General features: G+C 42.1%; 1 protein-coding gene and 1 pseudogene across 2 annotated transcripts in view; one reads left to right on the top strand and one right to left on the bottom strand.

Annotated features, from left to right (window-relative positions):
• Positions 1–16941, bottom strand: part of LOC146634302 (protein NLRC3-like) — a 263712-nt gene that overhangs the window by 70697 nt on the left and 176074 nt on the right. Inside the window, exons 1-2 of one of the 2 annotated variants that reach the window (XM_085376383.1) lie at positions 2396–2446; positions 1737–1789 (exon numbers count right to left, since the gene is read on the bottom strand). In XM_085376383.1, the coding sequence (XP_085232509.1) occupies positions 1737–1789; positions 2396–2427 (85 nt within the window). In that variant the 5' untranslated portion in view covers positions 2428–2446. Of the gene's footprint in view, positions 1–1736; positions 1790–2395; positions 2452–16941 lie in introns of those variants that run through there. The other variant, XM_085376358.1, reaches the window with a different exon arrangement.
• Positions 8466–9869, top strand: LOC146634305 (histone H1 pseudogene; annotated as a pseudogene).

The raw sequence follows: 16941 nt of genomic DNA on the forward strand, positions 1-16941 counted from the left end.
GCATCAGTTCATTCTGCAGTTAACATGTGAACATGTTGGATGATCTGTCTGCTGTCACTGGGTGGTGCTGAGGTCTGAATCAGCTCCTGTAATCACAAAGAGAACAGAACCATCACAAACTGAAATATAAAGTTTATCTCAAATCTGAAATAGAGCTGATCCTTCTGTCCTCACACACCCAGGATCTGAAGTTCTTCTCTTACATTTCTTTAGTTCTTCAGCTCTGCTCACATACGAGCTGTTTATTTCTTAAAGCCGTATATACCAACAGATTTTCCAATATAATGTTAACCTTTGAGTTGTTGGTGCTTTGTGAATGTGAATCTGCATACACGAGCAGACGGAGCAGGTTTCAGTCCTGGTTCAGTCTGCTGCTGCACCGTGGTCACCAACATACAGAGGTATCATAACAAATATTAATGCTTTTTTCCCTCTCAAAGGATGTAAGCTGTACTGCACATGTAACTTTGTGAACTTACCTCAATAAGAATGATTCAGACTGTTTTATTTAACCTGAATATTTGAAACAAACTTAGTAAAAACAATACACAGAGTCAGGGCTAAAAATGTAATCCGAGGAAAAATGAAACACACATTTTAACTTAAGCTGCCAAGCAGAAGTATTTGGTTTGAGTACATAAATATTAGGCTTTGCTATTTAATCTGTAATTAATGATTAATGAGGGGTTACTGAAGTGCAAGCCTTTTTTAAAATATGTGTTAATATCCTTACAGATGTGGCAAAAGAGTGAAAACATGCTGCTGTTTGCACATATTGAATAATCAGCTCTGCACAGGAGCTGCAGCAGAGTGCAGCCTGTTGCTCTTACAGTGTAATACTCATAATAAAAGTACAGTAACTGTGGTTAGTTACTGACTGAGCAGCCCGGTGCGTTTCTGTTCATTTCGTTCACCTGCACGGGTTAGCTAAACAAACTTTACAAAACAAGTTTTGCCGATAGCCGAGTGCCCATCTTAGCTAGCTAGCTAAGGATGTTAGCTACAGATTAGCTTACAAACACCTTTCACTTACCAAAAATATTGTGGCGGCTCTCAGGTCCTTCTGTCAGGCAGACACTGAAGAACACCTGAGTCTGTCAGTTTGAAACAGTCGGTAAACGCTGGACCTCCTCTCAGCGTCCCCGCTCTATGTGCCATTCAGAGATACGCAAGTTTCTTCATGACTGCGGCTGCTGCAGATATTAGGTCGTCCATGATTTCTACAGTCACTGGTCAGCAATATAATGTGCGCAAACATATGTGGCTCATATATGTGGCCCTGAAGCCCCGCCCCTCAAGCGCACCCTCAGATGCCGAAGCAGTGCCAACTAATTGAAGCTGAAAAAATAACTGTACGTGGGAAAAAAACGATGTAAGTGTGAAAACCACATGAACAGTGAGTTTTTTCTTTAAATTTCTATATTTATGTTTTTTCACTATCATTTCACTTTCAATACATTTGTTTCAGTTTCAATATTTCTTCAGTTTCATTTTAAGGTGGCATCGTTTTAACCTCATATGTGGGTTCAAAGTACAAAAAAGTCCAGTTGTTTCTCTGCCAAACTCCTTAGACTGGAAGTTCTCATGTTATATTAATGTCCCACAGAAAGATTAAGGCAAAGATTAGGACAGGTTACAACTCGTGAATTTCATGTACTTGTCACAGTTACAAAAAAAGAATCTGCCTGAAGTCTATACATCCATACGTCTCATCATACAAAGCACTGATCTCCTACCTGCTGATGGAGCTGCTTTGGCTGGCTGTTCTTTAGGTTCTTCCATCATCTTTCTATAAAAACACGAGAAGATGATTTTACCAAAAGAAACAGTGAACACAGTCTGGGTGTCACATCATATGAATTTGTGTCATGGTTTAGTGTACGGGCCACACACACTGAAACTGATCTGTGTGAAAGAACACATCGACGACATGTGAATGTAGTGATAACCTCGTCATAATAGAGGTTTTTACTTTTTCACATATTTGTTCAGTATAATGATTAAATAATCTGACAATACAAACCTAAAATACTTTGTTCCCTGTCTGCGACTTTGTGCGTCTCTGCTGTTAGTGCTTAAAGGAAGTTTTAAACTTAAAATCCTTCCCCACATATGTGACTGTGGTCTCTGGGGCCATTATCCTGAAACACTGGGGCTCAGCCCTGAAAGCTTTGCTATCTTCACCTGATAACAGCAGCTGTTTAAAGTTACTGAGTTTGACAGGGAAGTGAATGTAAATGTGAGACACTGTGTGCTCACAGCTAAAGGCTGCAGTCAGCTGTGTCAGAGCGTCCAATGATCCTTTAATAAACACTCAGAGCTCCATGTTGATGAAGCTGTCATGTGTGAGCTTGTGAGGCTCCTTTAAACTGGCTCTGCTCTGTCAGATGCTCACCTCTTCTTCACTGTCTCTGCTGCACTCTTCATCTCCTCCTCTCTCTCTCTGCTGTCCTGTTTAAAAAAACAAACAAATCAGCGTTAGCCAATCAAACTCTGTGCAGATGCTGCAGCTACAGCTGATATGTCATGCAGCTGTTCATCAATCAGCTTCTGCTGCTGTTTATTCGGCTCTTACTCTGAACACGTGCAGATCTAGGAAGATTTTCTTGGGGTGTCAAAATCAAAGCGTTTGTTTTTTCAAACACACGTGCAGGTGTTTATATCACATATGGTTTAAATGATTCAAATGCAGTAAGTATACATGTTTCATATATCGTCTATAACTGAATTATGTTCTGTAGCCTACATAATGAAACACTTTAGTTGCATAAAACGTGAATTTTGATTTTATGTACTGTATATGTCACAGCATCGCAGTGTGGATGTGGAGAAGAGAGGACCCAAACGCAGGACTCACAGGTGGTGAAGGCTGGTGTTTATGACAGAATGACAGAGTCTGAGATGGATGACTGACTGGAAGACCAGCTGAACAGAAACGACACATGTGGGACTGACAAAGACACTGAACTGGAGCAGGGACGTGCAGAGAGGTTTAAAGGGGCGGGTGCTCAAAGTTAAAAAGGGGCACATTGAACCAGGCTGAATAACAACAACACACATTCATCAAGAGTCTAATATGGGAAGGGCAGGGCTGTGTTGGTCTGAGACTGTAGACATTAAAAAGTCCACAGGAGAGATGGTAGCTGATTAAACAAGTGTCATGAGATAATAACAAAATGCAAAGATTGGTGACAGCGCTTGGAACCATAAGGACACAAAAACTGTGAGAAATAATTTAGGCTCTGCCTGTGAATCACTCTTTGCTTCTCTTCTTCCTTCCATCATTTCATATATCACTCTCCACGAGTGGCGATCATTGGTTAAATGTGATCATGTGACTGATGCAAGCCAGATCCTTTTATTTAGCAAAACTGTGATTAATAGTTAAATATTATTGTTGAGGGGCACAGACAGGACTCCGCACACACACACATAACAAAAATAAATAAAAAAAATTTAAAAGTTGCCTCAACAAAAGGGCACTTTGGGCACTCATCAGGAAAGGGGCGGGTGCTCAAGCCCCTCTAGCCCCCCCCCCCCTCTGCACGTCCCTGAACTGGAGGACACTCAGGACTTACACAGGCTAATGATAATGATCAGGGTTCATATGCCTTTTTCAGGGTCAAATTCAAGCACTTCTTAAGCACTTTCAAGGTCCCTTTTCAAACTTTTCCAGCACATCCCTCCCTCACCGCCAAAAAAAAATGCATGTTTCAATTCACATCACCTCAGTAAGACCATGTGAAAGTTAAGACAAATCATCCTAGGTGAACTTAAACACCTTTGTTCCCTTTTTGTTAAGAAATAGAAAAACACTCCACACAAAAATACTGCAAAAGGAAACTGTTGCCTTATATAAAGAGTGTATAAACTCAAAATGCACATGTCACTTAAAAATTAAGATGTGAACAAATCAACTTGTTAGATATTCTTCTCCTGTTGAAAAAACCCCCAAAAAGAAATAAATAAGTCTTCTCATCAGATATTGATGCTTCTTTCCTGTGTGACAGAAAATAGGAGACAGATGTTTGTTTGTTTTTTAAGTTAATTCCCAATAAAGCTGTTTTACTGCTAACTACATTGCTGTCTGTATTATTGCTGAAGTCCTAAACGATCACCTTTAAAGTAGAGCTGGGCGATATGAGATTTTTTCATATCACGATATGTTTTTTTCATTTCAGGCGATAACGATATCTATCACGATATAAGCCAAATAACTATATTTGTAAGATTTAAATGTGCCGTTGCTCACAAGTAAAATGTGAAATAATCAGCAGCTTGTTTTTATTTAAATATTTATTTCCCATAATAAGTTCAACAGGGTAGATGTACTTAAGGAACATGAGACTTTTTCAGATAAATAAAGGCAAATATTGCAAACTACACAAAAGGCAGCCGCTAAAGCGTTTAAGTTTCAAAATAGAACAAACGAAACAGACTAAATTGTCAATTCCACTTAGAAACAAAATATTAATTCTAAAAATAAATCTTAGCTTGTTTTACAGAAGAACAGACAAAACTGACTAACTTTTGTCAATATCAAATAAACTGAGAACTAAAAGGAAATTCTCAATCTCTCCTTGTTGTATAGCTGAGCTTTTCAAACAGTTTTAACAGTTACTTTAGTCTGACAAAAGCCGAATGACGAATTAGCGCTTCCAGTCAGAGACTGAGGCTACGTCCACACGTACACGGGTATTTTTGAAAACGGAGATTTTCCGTTCTCGTTTTAAAAAATAATCCCGTCCACACATAAAGGCAGAAATGAAGGAAAACGCTGCTATGAACATGCCAAAGCAGCAGGTGGCGCTAGATTCCTAACCGTGCAGAAATGTTGGCCAATCAGAAGTCTAGAAGCCTCGGTGGGAAAAAGTAAACAAAGCTGCGGCATAGAAGCAGAACCGAGTCGTATGTGTGGACGGACAGTAACTGTGTGTATATGTAAGCATTTAAACACTGCAGAGAGTAGAATTAACAGTATTGTAGAAATTCATTTCACCGAAACAATAACGTGGCGCACAGTGTGACGCATGCACCAGTTTATTGTATTTCCAGACTTGCTTTCGGCACATTTACAGTGCACGCTACTCTGTTTTTTGTCAGACTTGAAATAGCCGAAATACCTTCACACTACGGAACTTCTTTGGCTCTTCCGTTCGACAATCTCTCCGGCGTTGGAACCATCATCTGTTTTCTCTTCGGTCACACTCGGTTGATTTTTCTAGTCGGCACACTCATTTCCTCCATTACCCGCTGGCTGCTTCCCAAACAAACACACGTGCGGCTACTTAGTTTGGATTGGCTGACCTTTTTTTTTTTTTTTTTTTTTTTTAAGAGGACAAGAGCGGCGAGGTCTATCGCAATAGTTTAATTTTTCTATCGAGAAAAAGTTATATCGCGATACATATCGTTATCGTTCTATCGCCCAGCTCTACCTAGAAACCAGGTCAATGTGTCTGTAGGTTCAGTCATCCAGGTCATGTGATCTAAGGAGCTTGGAGAGAAAAGAGACGTCTTTAAGTTTCTGGAAGACGTTTCATCAGAGAAGCTTCTTCAGCTGTAAAACCAAACGGTGGAGAGTCCCAGATATTTAAACCTGAGAGGGAAAGAGACGCTCACCATTGATCATGTGATGAGTCACATGATCAATGGTGGGCCAACAATATAACAACAATGTAAACACTTATTTCAAGGAGGAAACTGAGAGCCTTTGCACCAGGAGCACAAACATCAGCTCCAGCAATGATCCACTGATGTGTTTTTATTCCATGTATGAATGTTGTTATTGACAGAGATGACGTTTGTGTGTCAGTGATGCAGTGACTGTTGTTGTTACCTGTACAGGCTGGTTAGACTCTATGAAACAGATCATACAGATCTCTGCATGTTAGAAGAGACTATTAAAGGTCATGAATGAGACAAAGGCAGGGAGGCGTCCTTTACAGCTAAACAGCAGAGTGAGAGAACAGCCAGTGTTAGATTTGTATTGTTGATTGTCATTTATGCTTAGAAATATTTACTTATATATGCTTAGAGTTTTGTAATTAGTTGTAGATTGGTAGAGGTTTTGATCCTTGATAGTCTGCAAACTTTGTGTGTATTAGACAGCACTTTGGGAGCATGAGAGGTCATACCGTGTCTTATTGTTTTATGGTAGGATTAACGTAGCTACGTCTGTTCTAGTCTAAGTGCTCTTTGTTTAGATGAACTGCAGGACTTCCTCACCGTGTTATCTAGGATGAACCATCTAGGGTGAGGGGGAGGCTACCCTCTTCCTGACCAAGGATGTTTGACCCTTTGATCAGCAGTCCCCACACACACACACACACACACACACACACACACACACACACACACACACAGGCAAGGTACTCTTTGTTTGTATGTAGACGTCGTATGTTAATGAACCTATGCATATTCATGTAACCTCAATAAAAGGACAGTGTATGGGAGAACGGACGAGAGCTACTGGGGTCAAGCGAAGGAACGGTGCCTGTCCGGTTCTCTCCCGTGCACGAGTACCATGAAGAAGTTTGCCTACTTGTGTCTTGCTTGCAGTGTAATTATATTGTCTTAACGTTCCAGCGAATAGGTTTATGCTACAAACCTATCATTAATTGGTCCTTCGATGCCGGAGCCCTGGAATCGCATTCACCGAGGGGAGGAGGGACACGCTGAAAGACTGACGTCAGCCAGGAAGTTCCTGTGGATTCGCTGTATGTCTTTTCTCCTCGATGAATGGCGATTGGCGGGATTCGAGGCTGATATTACACGCTAAGCAACACCGAGTAAGTTTAGAGTCCAACTCTATAACTGTACGTCTTCGCCGCTCAGTGGGGCGTTGTCCGTGGCCGCTTAGTGGGGCTAAAATTACGTCTTCGCCGCTCAGTGGGGCGTTGTCCGTGGCCGCTTAGTGGGGCTAAAATTCGCCGTCTAAGTGGGGCGATGTACAAGGCCGCTCAGTGGGGTTTTTTGTACAGAAGCATTAAGTCGCAGAGTTGCGCAGTTCGAACTTTTTTTGGTTCGCCGTCTTAGTGGGGCGAAATACAGACCGCTGTGTGGGGTACTGTAGTGAGTTCTCCACCGCTCAGTGGGGTGTTGAGAAGTTCCGCGGGGTCCAGATTGTGCTGGACAGTAGGCCTATTTTGTGTTGTTGTCATTGTCGTCGTCGTTGTTGTTGTTGTTGTGTGTGCGGAGCAGAACATGTGGTCTGTGACACCGACTGTTGTTGTTATCATGGGTTTCTAAGCAACCAAGAGTGAGTCGGAGGGAGACAGACGTTTGTGCTGGACTTTGCTCCTGGCAGCACAAAGTATTTATGTAAAAAAGAGAGAGAGCGACGGCTCCACAGCTGCGCGGGTTCACGCGAGCGCGGTTACGCGGACCTGAGCCGTGCGGTTAATCGCAGGCTTATAAATGGAAGAGATTCAAATGTTAGAAGTTTTCAGAAAACACACCAGCCTTGGAGAGCTGTGGAGAAGGCCAGCCCACATCAGCAGCACTTAAGATATGCTCTGGTGAATGGCTTTCCCCCCACCCCTTGCTGACACAATGTTTATTCTTTAGCTTGCCCTGATCGACAGCAGCCTGTGTGCCAGACCATAGATTTAATTGAGGTGGATAGTTGTTAAAAGTAATCTACATTAAGCTTGTGGTTGCTTAAATTCAGTACAATGACATGTGAGGTGAAGTGATATAGATAAATATTTAAACTCATGAAGTGCATAGAGGCACTTGACCTGTGTGGAAGACTGTCGTCTTATTATGAGCCATTGTTGAGATATAGAGCACATCTGTGAAAACAACTAATATGCTCAACCCTGTATGAAACATCTAAAAATACATGATGGAGAAGCTGTGTTGAATATGTAAGTGTAAGACTTTGCCACTGTGGGCAGAGCATGCAACTACTGTGTGATGTCGCGTTGCAGTTTTGTTTTTGTTTTTTGAGCTGATGAGCAAGCTACACATTATCAGATCAAGAGCTGTCTGAGAACTACTCAAGGAGAGGGAAACAGAGAGTGTGCAGCGTTTCCGTGAGCAGTTTTTCTGCACCTTGACTCGTGTGTGTGTGTGTAGCATCAGCATCATGTTTTTGTTTATTTGTTTTGTTGGATTAAAAATAATTAAATAAACTGGTGATCATGCTTATGGATCACCATGGCACATATCTCCAGCCATATGGTTTATTTATGCAGATGAAAAAGTGAGTGTGAATGTGTCTGACATCACAGTGTTTTTGTGCGCTGTGCAAAAGTGATTGCCTCTGATTGTGAGTGAGAGCGGTGATTTTGCAGACCACCAGCTATTGTGAAGAAAAAAAAAAAAAGAGTGAAAAAGAGACAAATTACTACATTGTAGACGAAGAGAAATAATCATAGGAAAAAGGTTTTGTGTTGATCAGCCGAAAAACAACTACAATGTCATTTTCTGCTTTTAAGAAAGGATTGTTCACACAAACACAGAGAGAGAGAGAGAGAGAGAGAGAGAGAGAGAGAGATGTGTGTTGATTAAGCAGTGATGATAATAATGAACATGTTTTAGTTTGTCACTTTCAGGTGAAAAGCAGACCTGTATCAATTTTCCACATGCAACAGTCGGAAGAAAGTTATAGTTTAACATCATTGGAAACATGCAGGCCAAGTTTCTGGCTGACTTATTTACAGTGCCATGTGTTTCTCAACCTCACAAGCGAGCTCACTCCTCCCTGAAGATAAGGAATGCAGCTCCATGATAAAGAGACAGCAGCAAGTCCTGAGCACAAAAAGTCCCAGCAAAGCAGCAGCAATGTGGATAAACAGCAGCAGAAGAAGAAAGCAAACCCATCTTCCTGTCTGATTGGTTGAATTTCACGGAGGGGCGAGCAAGATGGCAGCGTGAAGAGGAGTTTTTGTTTGAGTTCTCAGCACGAGACACTTATTTGATGTCTTTCTGGCCTTCGGGACTTTTTTGGAGATCAGCGCGCTAAACTTGCTGGATCTGAGGCCAGGGTCTGCGGCGGCAGCATGTTGAAATGCTCAAAAAGGACTGAGTGACTCGGGCAAGCCACATGCGGCTAGCGACATGAAAGAAATGGACCCTTCATGATGCGTTCAACGTGCCAGCGCTGTGGTGGGAAAGGCTCCATCATAAACACGCCCTGCGCCGAGGTTCAGGCCAAGAAGAAGAAGACGATGACTTCCAAGCCCAAGAAGGTCGGCCTCAGCGTGGGCGAGCTGATTGTGAAAGCCGTGGCCGCTTCCAAGGAGCGCAACGGCCTGTCTGTGGCCGCTCTCAAGAAGGCTCTGGCTGCCGGAGGCTACGATGTGGACAAGAACAAGGCCCGTGTCAAGACCGCCATCAAGAGCCTGGTGGCGAAGGGCACTCTGGTGCAGACCAAGGGCACCAGGACCTCCGGATCCTTCAAGATGAACAAGGCTACTGAGAGCAAAGCCAAGAAGCCCGCCGCGGCCAAAGCCAAGAAACCGGCAGCAGCTGCTAAGAAGTCGCCCAAGAAGGCAGCAGCAGCACTTCAGCTACTAGACAGGACAAAGCTGAAGGAGAACTGCCGGGACTGTTGAAGAGGGAGAGGACAAAAGAGTGAGAGGACAACAGAGTGAGAAGACTAGGTGAGAACACATAGGAATTATTTAATGTGGGAAATCAAAATTTGGGTTAGCAAACCTGGGGAAAAGAAAACTGACTGCTTAAGTTGGAAAATTGAGACGGAGTCTGAAACATTGCGAAAATAGAAACATATACAAAATCACACACACACAAGCAGAACATGCATTAACCCTACTAACAATTCCAAACACAAAATGACTCATGAAGACTCATAGCACATTAGTTAAGAAATGATTAAATAATAGCAGAGAAATGTGTAGGAAAGGCAGCTTTAAGAACATGCTCTGCTGGATATGCAGCTCCACAGACATGCATTAGACCTGCCTAATAACACAAACCCATGCAATGAAAATTAGCTTGTTATCTTTCATCAGTGTTACAATAGTGTCAATTTAGCAGACACTTGTTATCAAATACTGAATTTATCCTAAAGAAAAAAATTGACTCTACAAGTTGCAGGACAACAGTTTAACTTTTGTGGGAAAAAAAAAAAAAAAAAAAATCCTGGTTTGATAAATCAGTGATCAGACAATAAATTTAGTGTTAAAATGGTAAATTGGGAGAAGCTTCCTGCTTGATTGAGGCAGCATAAGTAATTTACTGTATGAGGGAAATTGTCTTTTGTGATACTATTTTGAACATGCTTTTCTGTCGTCCTGTCAACTTAGTGAGTTAATAGCTGATATGCAAATTAGTTGATCGGTTTTAGATTAATGAAAGGTGATTGAATTCTAGCACGAGTGAATGAGATGTGTTGGAGTTTGTTGTGTGTTGAGTAGAGACTCTAAAACACTGAGTTTCCTGCTTTGATGTGCGAGTGAATCCTGTATTTAGATACACAACTCTGAATACGTCAGAACAGACTGTTTTGTGAAGTGCATGACAGCATGTCACATGTTTTATGATGAAGGGAAAAAGGAAAAATTGAATAAAATAGATCTGTGGCTTAAATGAGTGAAGAGCACAGACCGGGTGATTAAACTCATAGCTAATATGACATTAGGGTTATGTTGTGCAGCTGATGGTTGATTTGGAGTGAATCTAGCTGATGATTTTTCTTTTGTTGTGAAGTTGAGCCTGCCGATTAGTATGATGGTATGATAAACCATGCTAATGGTATGATTTACCCTCCTGAGATGAGGAGCTTGTGTCATGACTTAACAAGGCCTTTTTATTTTGATACTTTCACAGTGCACTGAAAGTTTTGTTTGATAATCTCTGTTCTTTAAGCAGATCTGCACGTCGGGAATTAAAAGCGCTACACGTCGTCGAGAAAATTGTGCCAAGTGAGTTCTCCACATTTAAATGGACTCTGGAGAAAGCCACTTATTTGGGACAATTATTAAATGACAGTCCCAGTCCAAAAGGATTCAGCGATGTAATCCAAACTAAAGTTCTTCTTTTTCTTTTTGAAATGACGTCATTTTGCTGAGAGTGGAAACTAAATGCGACGATAGGTTCCACTATCAGCAAAGAAAGAAGGAACCACTGAGTGAATGAGTAAGAATTTTAAAATAACTGACTGACTGACTGAACATGATTGTGTGAAGCTAACCCCCACCTGACAAAGGTGCAGATGAACCCATGTGTTTCCTTTTACAGGAGCAGAAAGATGACAGCAACACTCGAGGTTGCATGATGATTTAACCTTTTAAATGCCATTTTCTGTGTCTGTGCATTTATCAGGTGTGTTATTCATAGGCTTGAGTTGCTCACAGAGATATCTGTGACAAAGTATGCATACGCCTGCGCAAGCGCTAATATTTGCATTTTCGTTTTTACAGCATTACGGTTCTTCATGTGTTTGATCATGTGATTTATAGGAATACTGGCTAATGTTTCTCTACTACAAGATTTCTGGGTTTATGTGTGAGGAAAACTGTGTTTACAGGTTATGAGTGGTGATGCTGTTGCATTGTGTTGATGGGAAAATGTGAAGGTTACTTTGATAATGTGAATAACCTGTGTGAAATTTCCTGTGTTGAGAACTGGTGTTACTTCTTTCCACAGCTAGGGTTGACTTTATGGTGTTTTTATGGCACCTCTGGAACCTGTTGACCTGTGTCTGACCTCCGTCTGACCACAGTCAATGTGTATTGCTAATGTTTGTTTTTCTATGACTGCGTGTAGAGGATTCGGCAGAAGCGGACAAGTGACATGAGAAGAACAAATAAGAGATACAGTGTTTCTGGGATAGTTTGATATGGGCTCATTAGCTGGCCACTTTTGAGCCCATAGTAATATATAAGTGGAGTGACTTTGCTTAAGAGCAGTCACCGATTACATTAATGTTGCCTGAGTACATGGGATGATCCATGTCTGAGGCGACTTATGAAAATAATTGTAGTTTACTGATTTGAGAAAACCTGCACATGACACTTGTCTTGCTGATGTTGAATGCTTCTTGTCCTTATGATACAATTGTTTACAGGTATGAAGTTTGATTTTACTTCCAGATTTTGTTTTCCAGGCCATGATGGTGTGTATGCAGGCTCCTGGGAGAGCCAGGTGTTAAGCAAACTTAATATGCAACACACGCTAACATCTTTTATTGCAGGGTTACGGAGCTACTCCAGAGGAGATGCCCTGATGTTGCCTGGGACATGATCTAGCTAATCTTTTTCTTTAAGACAGGGATCCAGGTTTGGTGAGTTGACGCATGGGAATGTCCATGCGTCAAGAGGTGGAGTGCAAGGATTAACATTAAACAATGTTTTTTATTATTGTTGCAGTGATTTGTGTGATTAGCCGTTTATTTACAAGTATTAAACCTATGCAAGTGGTGCATCCATGTTCAGATGAGGCTTTGATGGCCTATAAGTGAAGTTCACTGAACTAAAGAATGTGGTTTGATGATTGTTGACATGCTCTCCAAATAGAAGTTTTTCTTCTTAGCAAGGAAATACAGGTGCAGCAGTAATCTCCTGAGAAATCTTCAGAGGCCCAGTGAGAAGCGTGAACCATTCCAGGCATAGCTGACAGCCAGGCAGTGGTTGAGGTCAAAGGTCAAGCTGGTTGGGGCCCATCATGAGATCAGACCTTGGAGCCACAGCAAGGACCATGAAACTGCCTGCAAAATAGAGGAGAGGATCGTCCACAAGATGGGAGCTGAGGCCAGGAGAGAGGCTTCAGGAGGATCAGAGATCATCTTCAGTACAGCAGACATCACACAGAGAGCTGTGCTACTGAGCTTCCAGGAGATTTTAAATAAAATGAAAGATTCAATATTGACGCTGAGGAAGACGACTAAGGTGTACGACGTGCTCTGCCTTAAACCTTCAGCAGCGTTGGAACATGAAAACTCGTGGGATGAGGGGAGCGTGCCAAGCTCCATCGACAGCGCAGAAGGAGTTCGAGGATGACATCATGATTCTGTGAAAGCACAGGAACCAGAAGCTATGGTGGTGATGACAGCAGTTTCCTATGAACATCACCTAACGCTGTGCCACTATACTGTGCATACGATGACACTCTGAAGGCTGCTGGGATCATAACAGCAGTAAGATGACGGAACCCAGCACCCTTTCCACAGAGAGCTTTTTCTGCAGAGCGTGGACAATTAAGGAGTCATAAATATCCCCCTCACAAGACGAAGGTCTGAAGTCAGGTGATGGGGGCTGGTAAGAGGCCATAAAACTAGAGTGCTGAGAGGTCTGCAGCTTTGGAAATAGCTGAGAACCATGTTGACAAACAACAAAACCAACTGGTATGTTTGAATGTCTATTCTACATACATTTGGACTCTGGTCCTATGGACAACGATGGAAACAACTGGAAGAGACATTCATGACGCCCTGCAGAGCTTAAACCACTCTGCAGAGAGACATGTGATGTGCACACCCGGAGGAAGCACCACCAAGTTGAGATGTTTTTGAAAATGTTACTTTTTTATTTTCACTATTAAATTAACAATTTCTTTGGTTGCTCGTAAGATGCAGTTTGCCATGAGATGAGCTCAATGAATGGGGTAACTGCTAATACATTTATTAAACTGTGTACCTTTCAGTAATTTAGGGTGATTTGACATATGCTGAGTATAAAAATGTTTGCATTGAAACTGTTAGACATGAGGTATTCATACCTGGGAACTTTTCAGGCATAAAGGTCAAAAAGGGGGGAAATGTTAGATTTGTATTGTTGATTGTCATTTATGCTTAGAAATATTTACTTATATATGCTTAGAGTTTTGTAATTAGTTGTAGATTGGTAGAGGTTTTGATCCTTGATAGTCTGCAAACTTTGTGTGTATTAGACAGCACTTTGGGAGCATGAGAGGTCATACCGTGTCTTATTGTTTTATGGTAGGATTAACGTAGCTACGTCTGTTCTAGTCTAAGTGCTCTTTGTTTAGATGAACTGCAGGACTTCCTCACCGTGTTATCTAGGATGAACCATCTAGGGTGAGGGGGAGGCTACCCTCTTCCTGACCAAGGATGTTTGACCCTTTGATCAGCAGTCCCCACACACACACACACACACACACACACACACACACACACACACACACGGTACTCTTTGTTTGTATGTAGACGTCGTATGTTAATGAACCTATGCATATTCATGTAACCTCAATAAAAGGACAGTGTATGGGAGAACGGACGAGAGCTACTGGGGTCAAGCGAAGGAACGGTGCCTGTCCGGTTCTCTCCCGTGCACGAGTACCATGAAGAAGTTTGCCTACTTGTGTCTTGCTTGCAGTGTAATTATATTGTCTTAACGTTCCAGCGAATAGGTTTATGCTACAAACCTATCAGCCAGCACCTCTACATTTATCACATTATACAGCACATGTATGATACTGACAGGGATGAGAAGAATTTAGTGATTCTGATCCCATCATTGATATTACTTATTGATTCTCAGTAGCTCTGCTCTGACAGTCACCACCATCACTGAGCAGCATATCAAAGACATTTGTGCACATTAACTGCATGTTGTGGCTCAAATGTTTGTGCATGTTGGAGGCATTTCCTCTTTGTTGTGATCAGTGTTGGTCATTACTCAAAACAGTCATTATTACACATATTACACAGAACACTTTAATTAAAAGTAATGGAGTACGTTACTTCATTACTCCTCATAACATTACTTTGATGTTACTGTGTGAAATGAACAAATGAGCATGTAACAACATAAAGCTGAGGTACAGCCCCACACACCAACACAGATCCTGATGAGGTCACGTGATGTTTCTCTGAGTGTTTATGAACACAAATCAAAGATGAAACAGCACAAAGACACTTCAAAGTGATTCTACTGTAGAAACATGAACAGGTAGAAACCTGCAGCCTGACTGCTCATCACTTTGTTACCTGTTCAAGTTCAGCAGCAGCAGCTCACTTTATCACGGTGCTGGTCTGGGGTCAGTGTTTACTCAGCTTTAACTAGTGATGTGACGTTCTGTATCGAGGCTTCGAAGCGTGTGTCGAGTAATGGAGGGGGCGTTTCCGCGAAGCGCGTATCGAGGCTTGCTTCATTTATGGGAGGGGCTGAAAATGATGACGTCCGAAGCCTCGCTGCCCGGCTGTACCACGTGACTGGTTCAGGAAGCGGTTCGAACTTTGCCGCGAGCTATGACAGCGATATAAACCCCTCAGACAAAATGTGGGCGTTTGATGGAGAGTTGCGGTTAGTGAGAGTTAGAGACAGTTTAGAAAAAAAAAATCGCCTACGACCTGCCACAGTGGAGAAACTGTTTCTTTTTAACAAAAACCAATGATGTGTCCCCTAAACACTAATCACTGTCCTTGCCTCAATGTTACAAAAGCACAACCACTGTCCACACCTCACCTCACAGTATATGATCATTTCCATTTTAGGCATTTCCAAATAATCATGTTCCATACTGCCAGTATAAATATACACAGTACACTGCATCACTACAATATACATGTTTTACACACTCCTTTTGTTGTTGACATTTACAGGCTGTGTGCAAAAAGGCCACACTCTTCAAATTCATGCCAACTAATATTTTTACGTCCAGTAGGTGTCCTACTAGAGCAAATGAAGCTTCAAGAAGCTTCGCGTTGGGGTGAACCAATTGGATGAAAAGCTTCAGTGCTTCATGAGGCTTCATCTGCCCATCACTAGCTTTAACCTCACTCTGGCTTCTTGGCTAGCCTAGCTTTAGCTTAGTGTTAGCATGCTGTGTGCTAGCTCAGCGTCAGAGCTCTGCAGGTGTCTCGTGTGTAAATATTAATCACAGTGAGAGTAAAGGAGGTAAAGGGCTGTGACGTCATCACGTACGCTGCGTCCTCTGTGGGCTCTGAGTGAACTCAAAGTACAAACTACAAGTACACAAACACGAACGTAGCTCAGAGTGGCGGACACACTCGGCCTCGTTGGTCCAGCTGTGAGTCCGTTACCGTGAACTATGGAGCGGCAGATTTGTGCTGAACTAAGCTGCACACAGCTGATGTTAGCCAGGAAACATTACACACTGACTTTAATGGAGAGACCGGAAATACAAACACACACAGTTTGTTGTGTGAAGAAATCAAACACGAGCTGAACAAACAGTAAAGTTCCTAAAGACAAACTGTTAAAGGAGGAAACAAAGCAAACTTACAGTTTCTTCACACACCAACAACAAGCTCCACTCCACACCTGGACACTAAACACGGACACACAGGTGAGCTGCTTCCTGGAAGGAGGCGGGACTCCACCTGAAACTCAGCACAGGTGGGAGGGGCTCAGCTCTGTGTGTGCTGATGTGTTAACTTTAAAAATATGCCGTCTGACTGCTCAGACTGAGTCAGAGTAAAGTTCACATGCTGACGTGTGGAGACATGAAACCTTGTTGTAGCTGCAGGTGTGAACACACTGATCCCAGATCAGCTCTGCTGTATTTGTAACATGAACATTTCTGCTGCAAAGCTTCAAATGTTCAGCATGTTTCTCTGTTTCCAGTCTATAGATCCAGTCACACTTTCTACCTTCACCTGTGCAGTAAAGACTGAGAGCAGAGCTGAAAGCAAGCGTCCAATCAGTGAGCAGCATCAACACCTGAGCTTCATTCAGACTCTGTTATTGAAGATGTTGTTGGTACAAAGTTCATCTGCTGCCTCCATGAATCCATGAAAGATTTATTTCACTGAATGTTTCTTCAAAGCTCATTTCAACCTGTTGAAGTCATGAATGAAAGTGCAGACTGAGAGTGGATCACATGATGTTTGAGGTGTGTCATGTGACATGTTCAGTATTGTCACACATGTCTAGATTGTCCCTGATATCATAGCTGCTCAAACACTGATGATTATATTTGAAGAATTATTCCTGATGGCAGCAAAGTTTGAATGGAGCTCTCTGTCTGTGCTGATTTGTCGCCCTCTGG

This window comes from Diplotaxodon limnothrissa, linkage group LG3 (assembly GCF_057381915.1).
Source record: "Diplotaxodon limnothrissa isolate DT_005_m linkage group LG3, D_limnothrissa_male_GT1.1, whole genome shotgun sequence".
NCBI lineage: Eukaryota > Metazoa > Chordata > Actinopteri > Cichliformes > Cichlidae > Diplotaxodon > Diplotaxodon limnothrissa.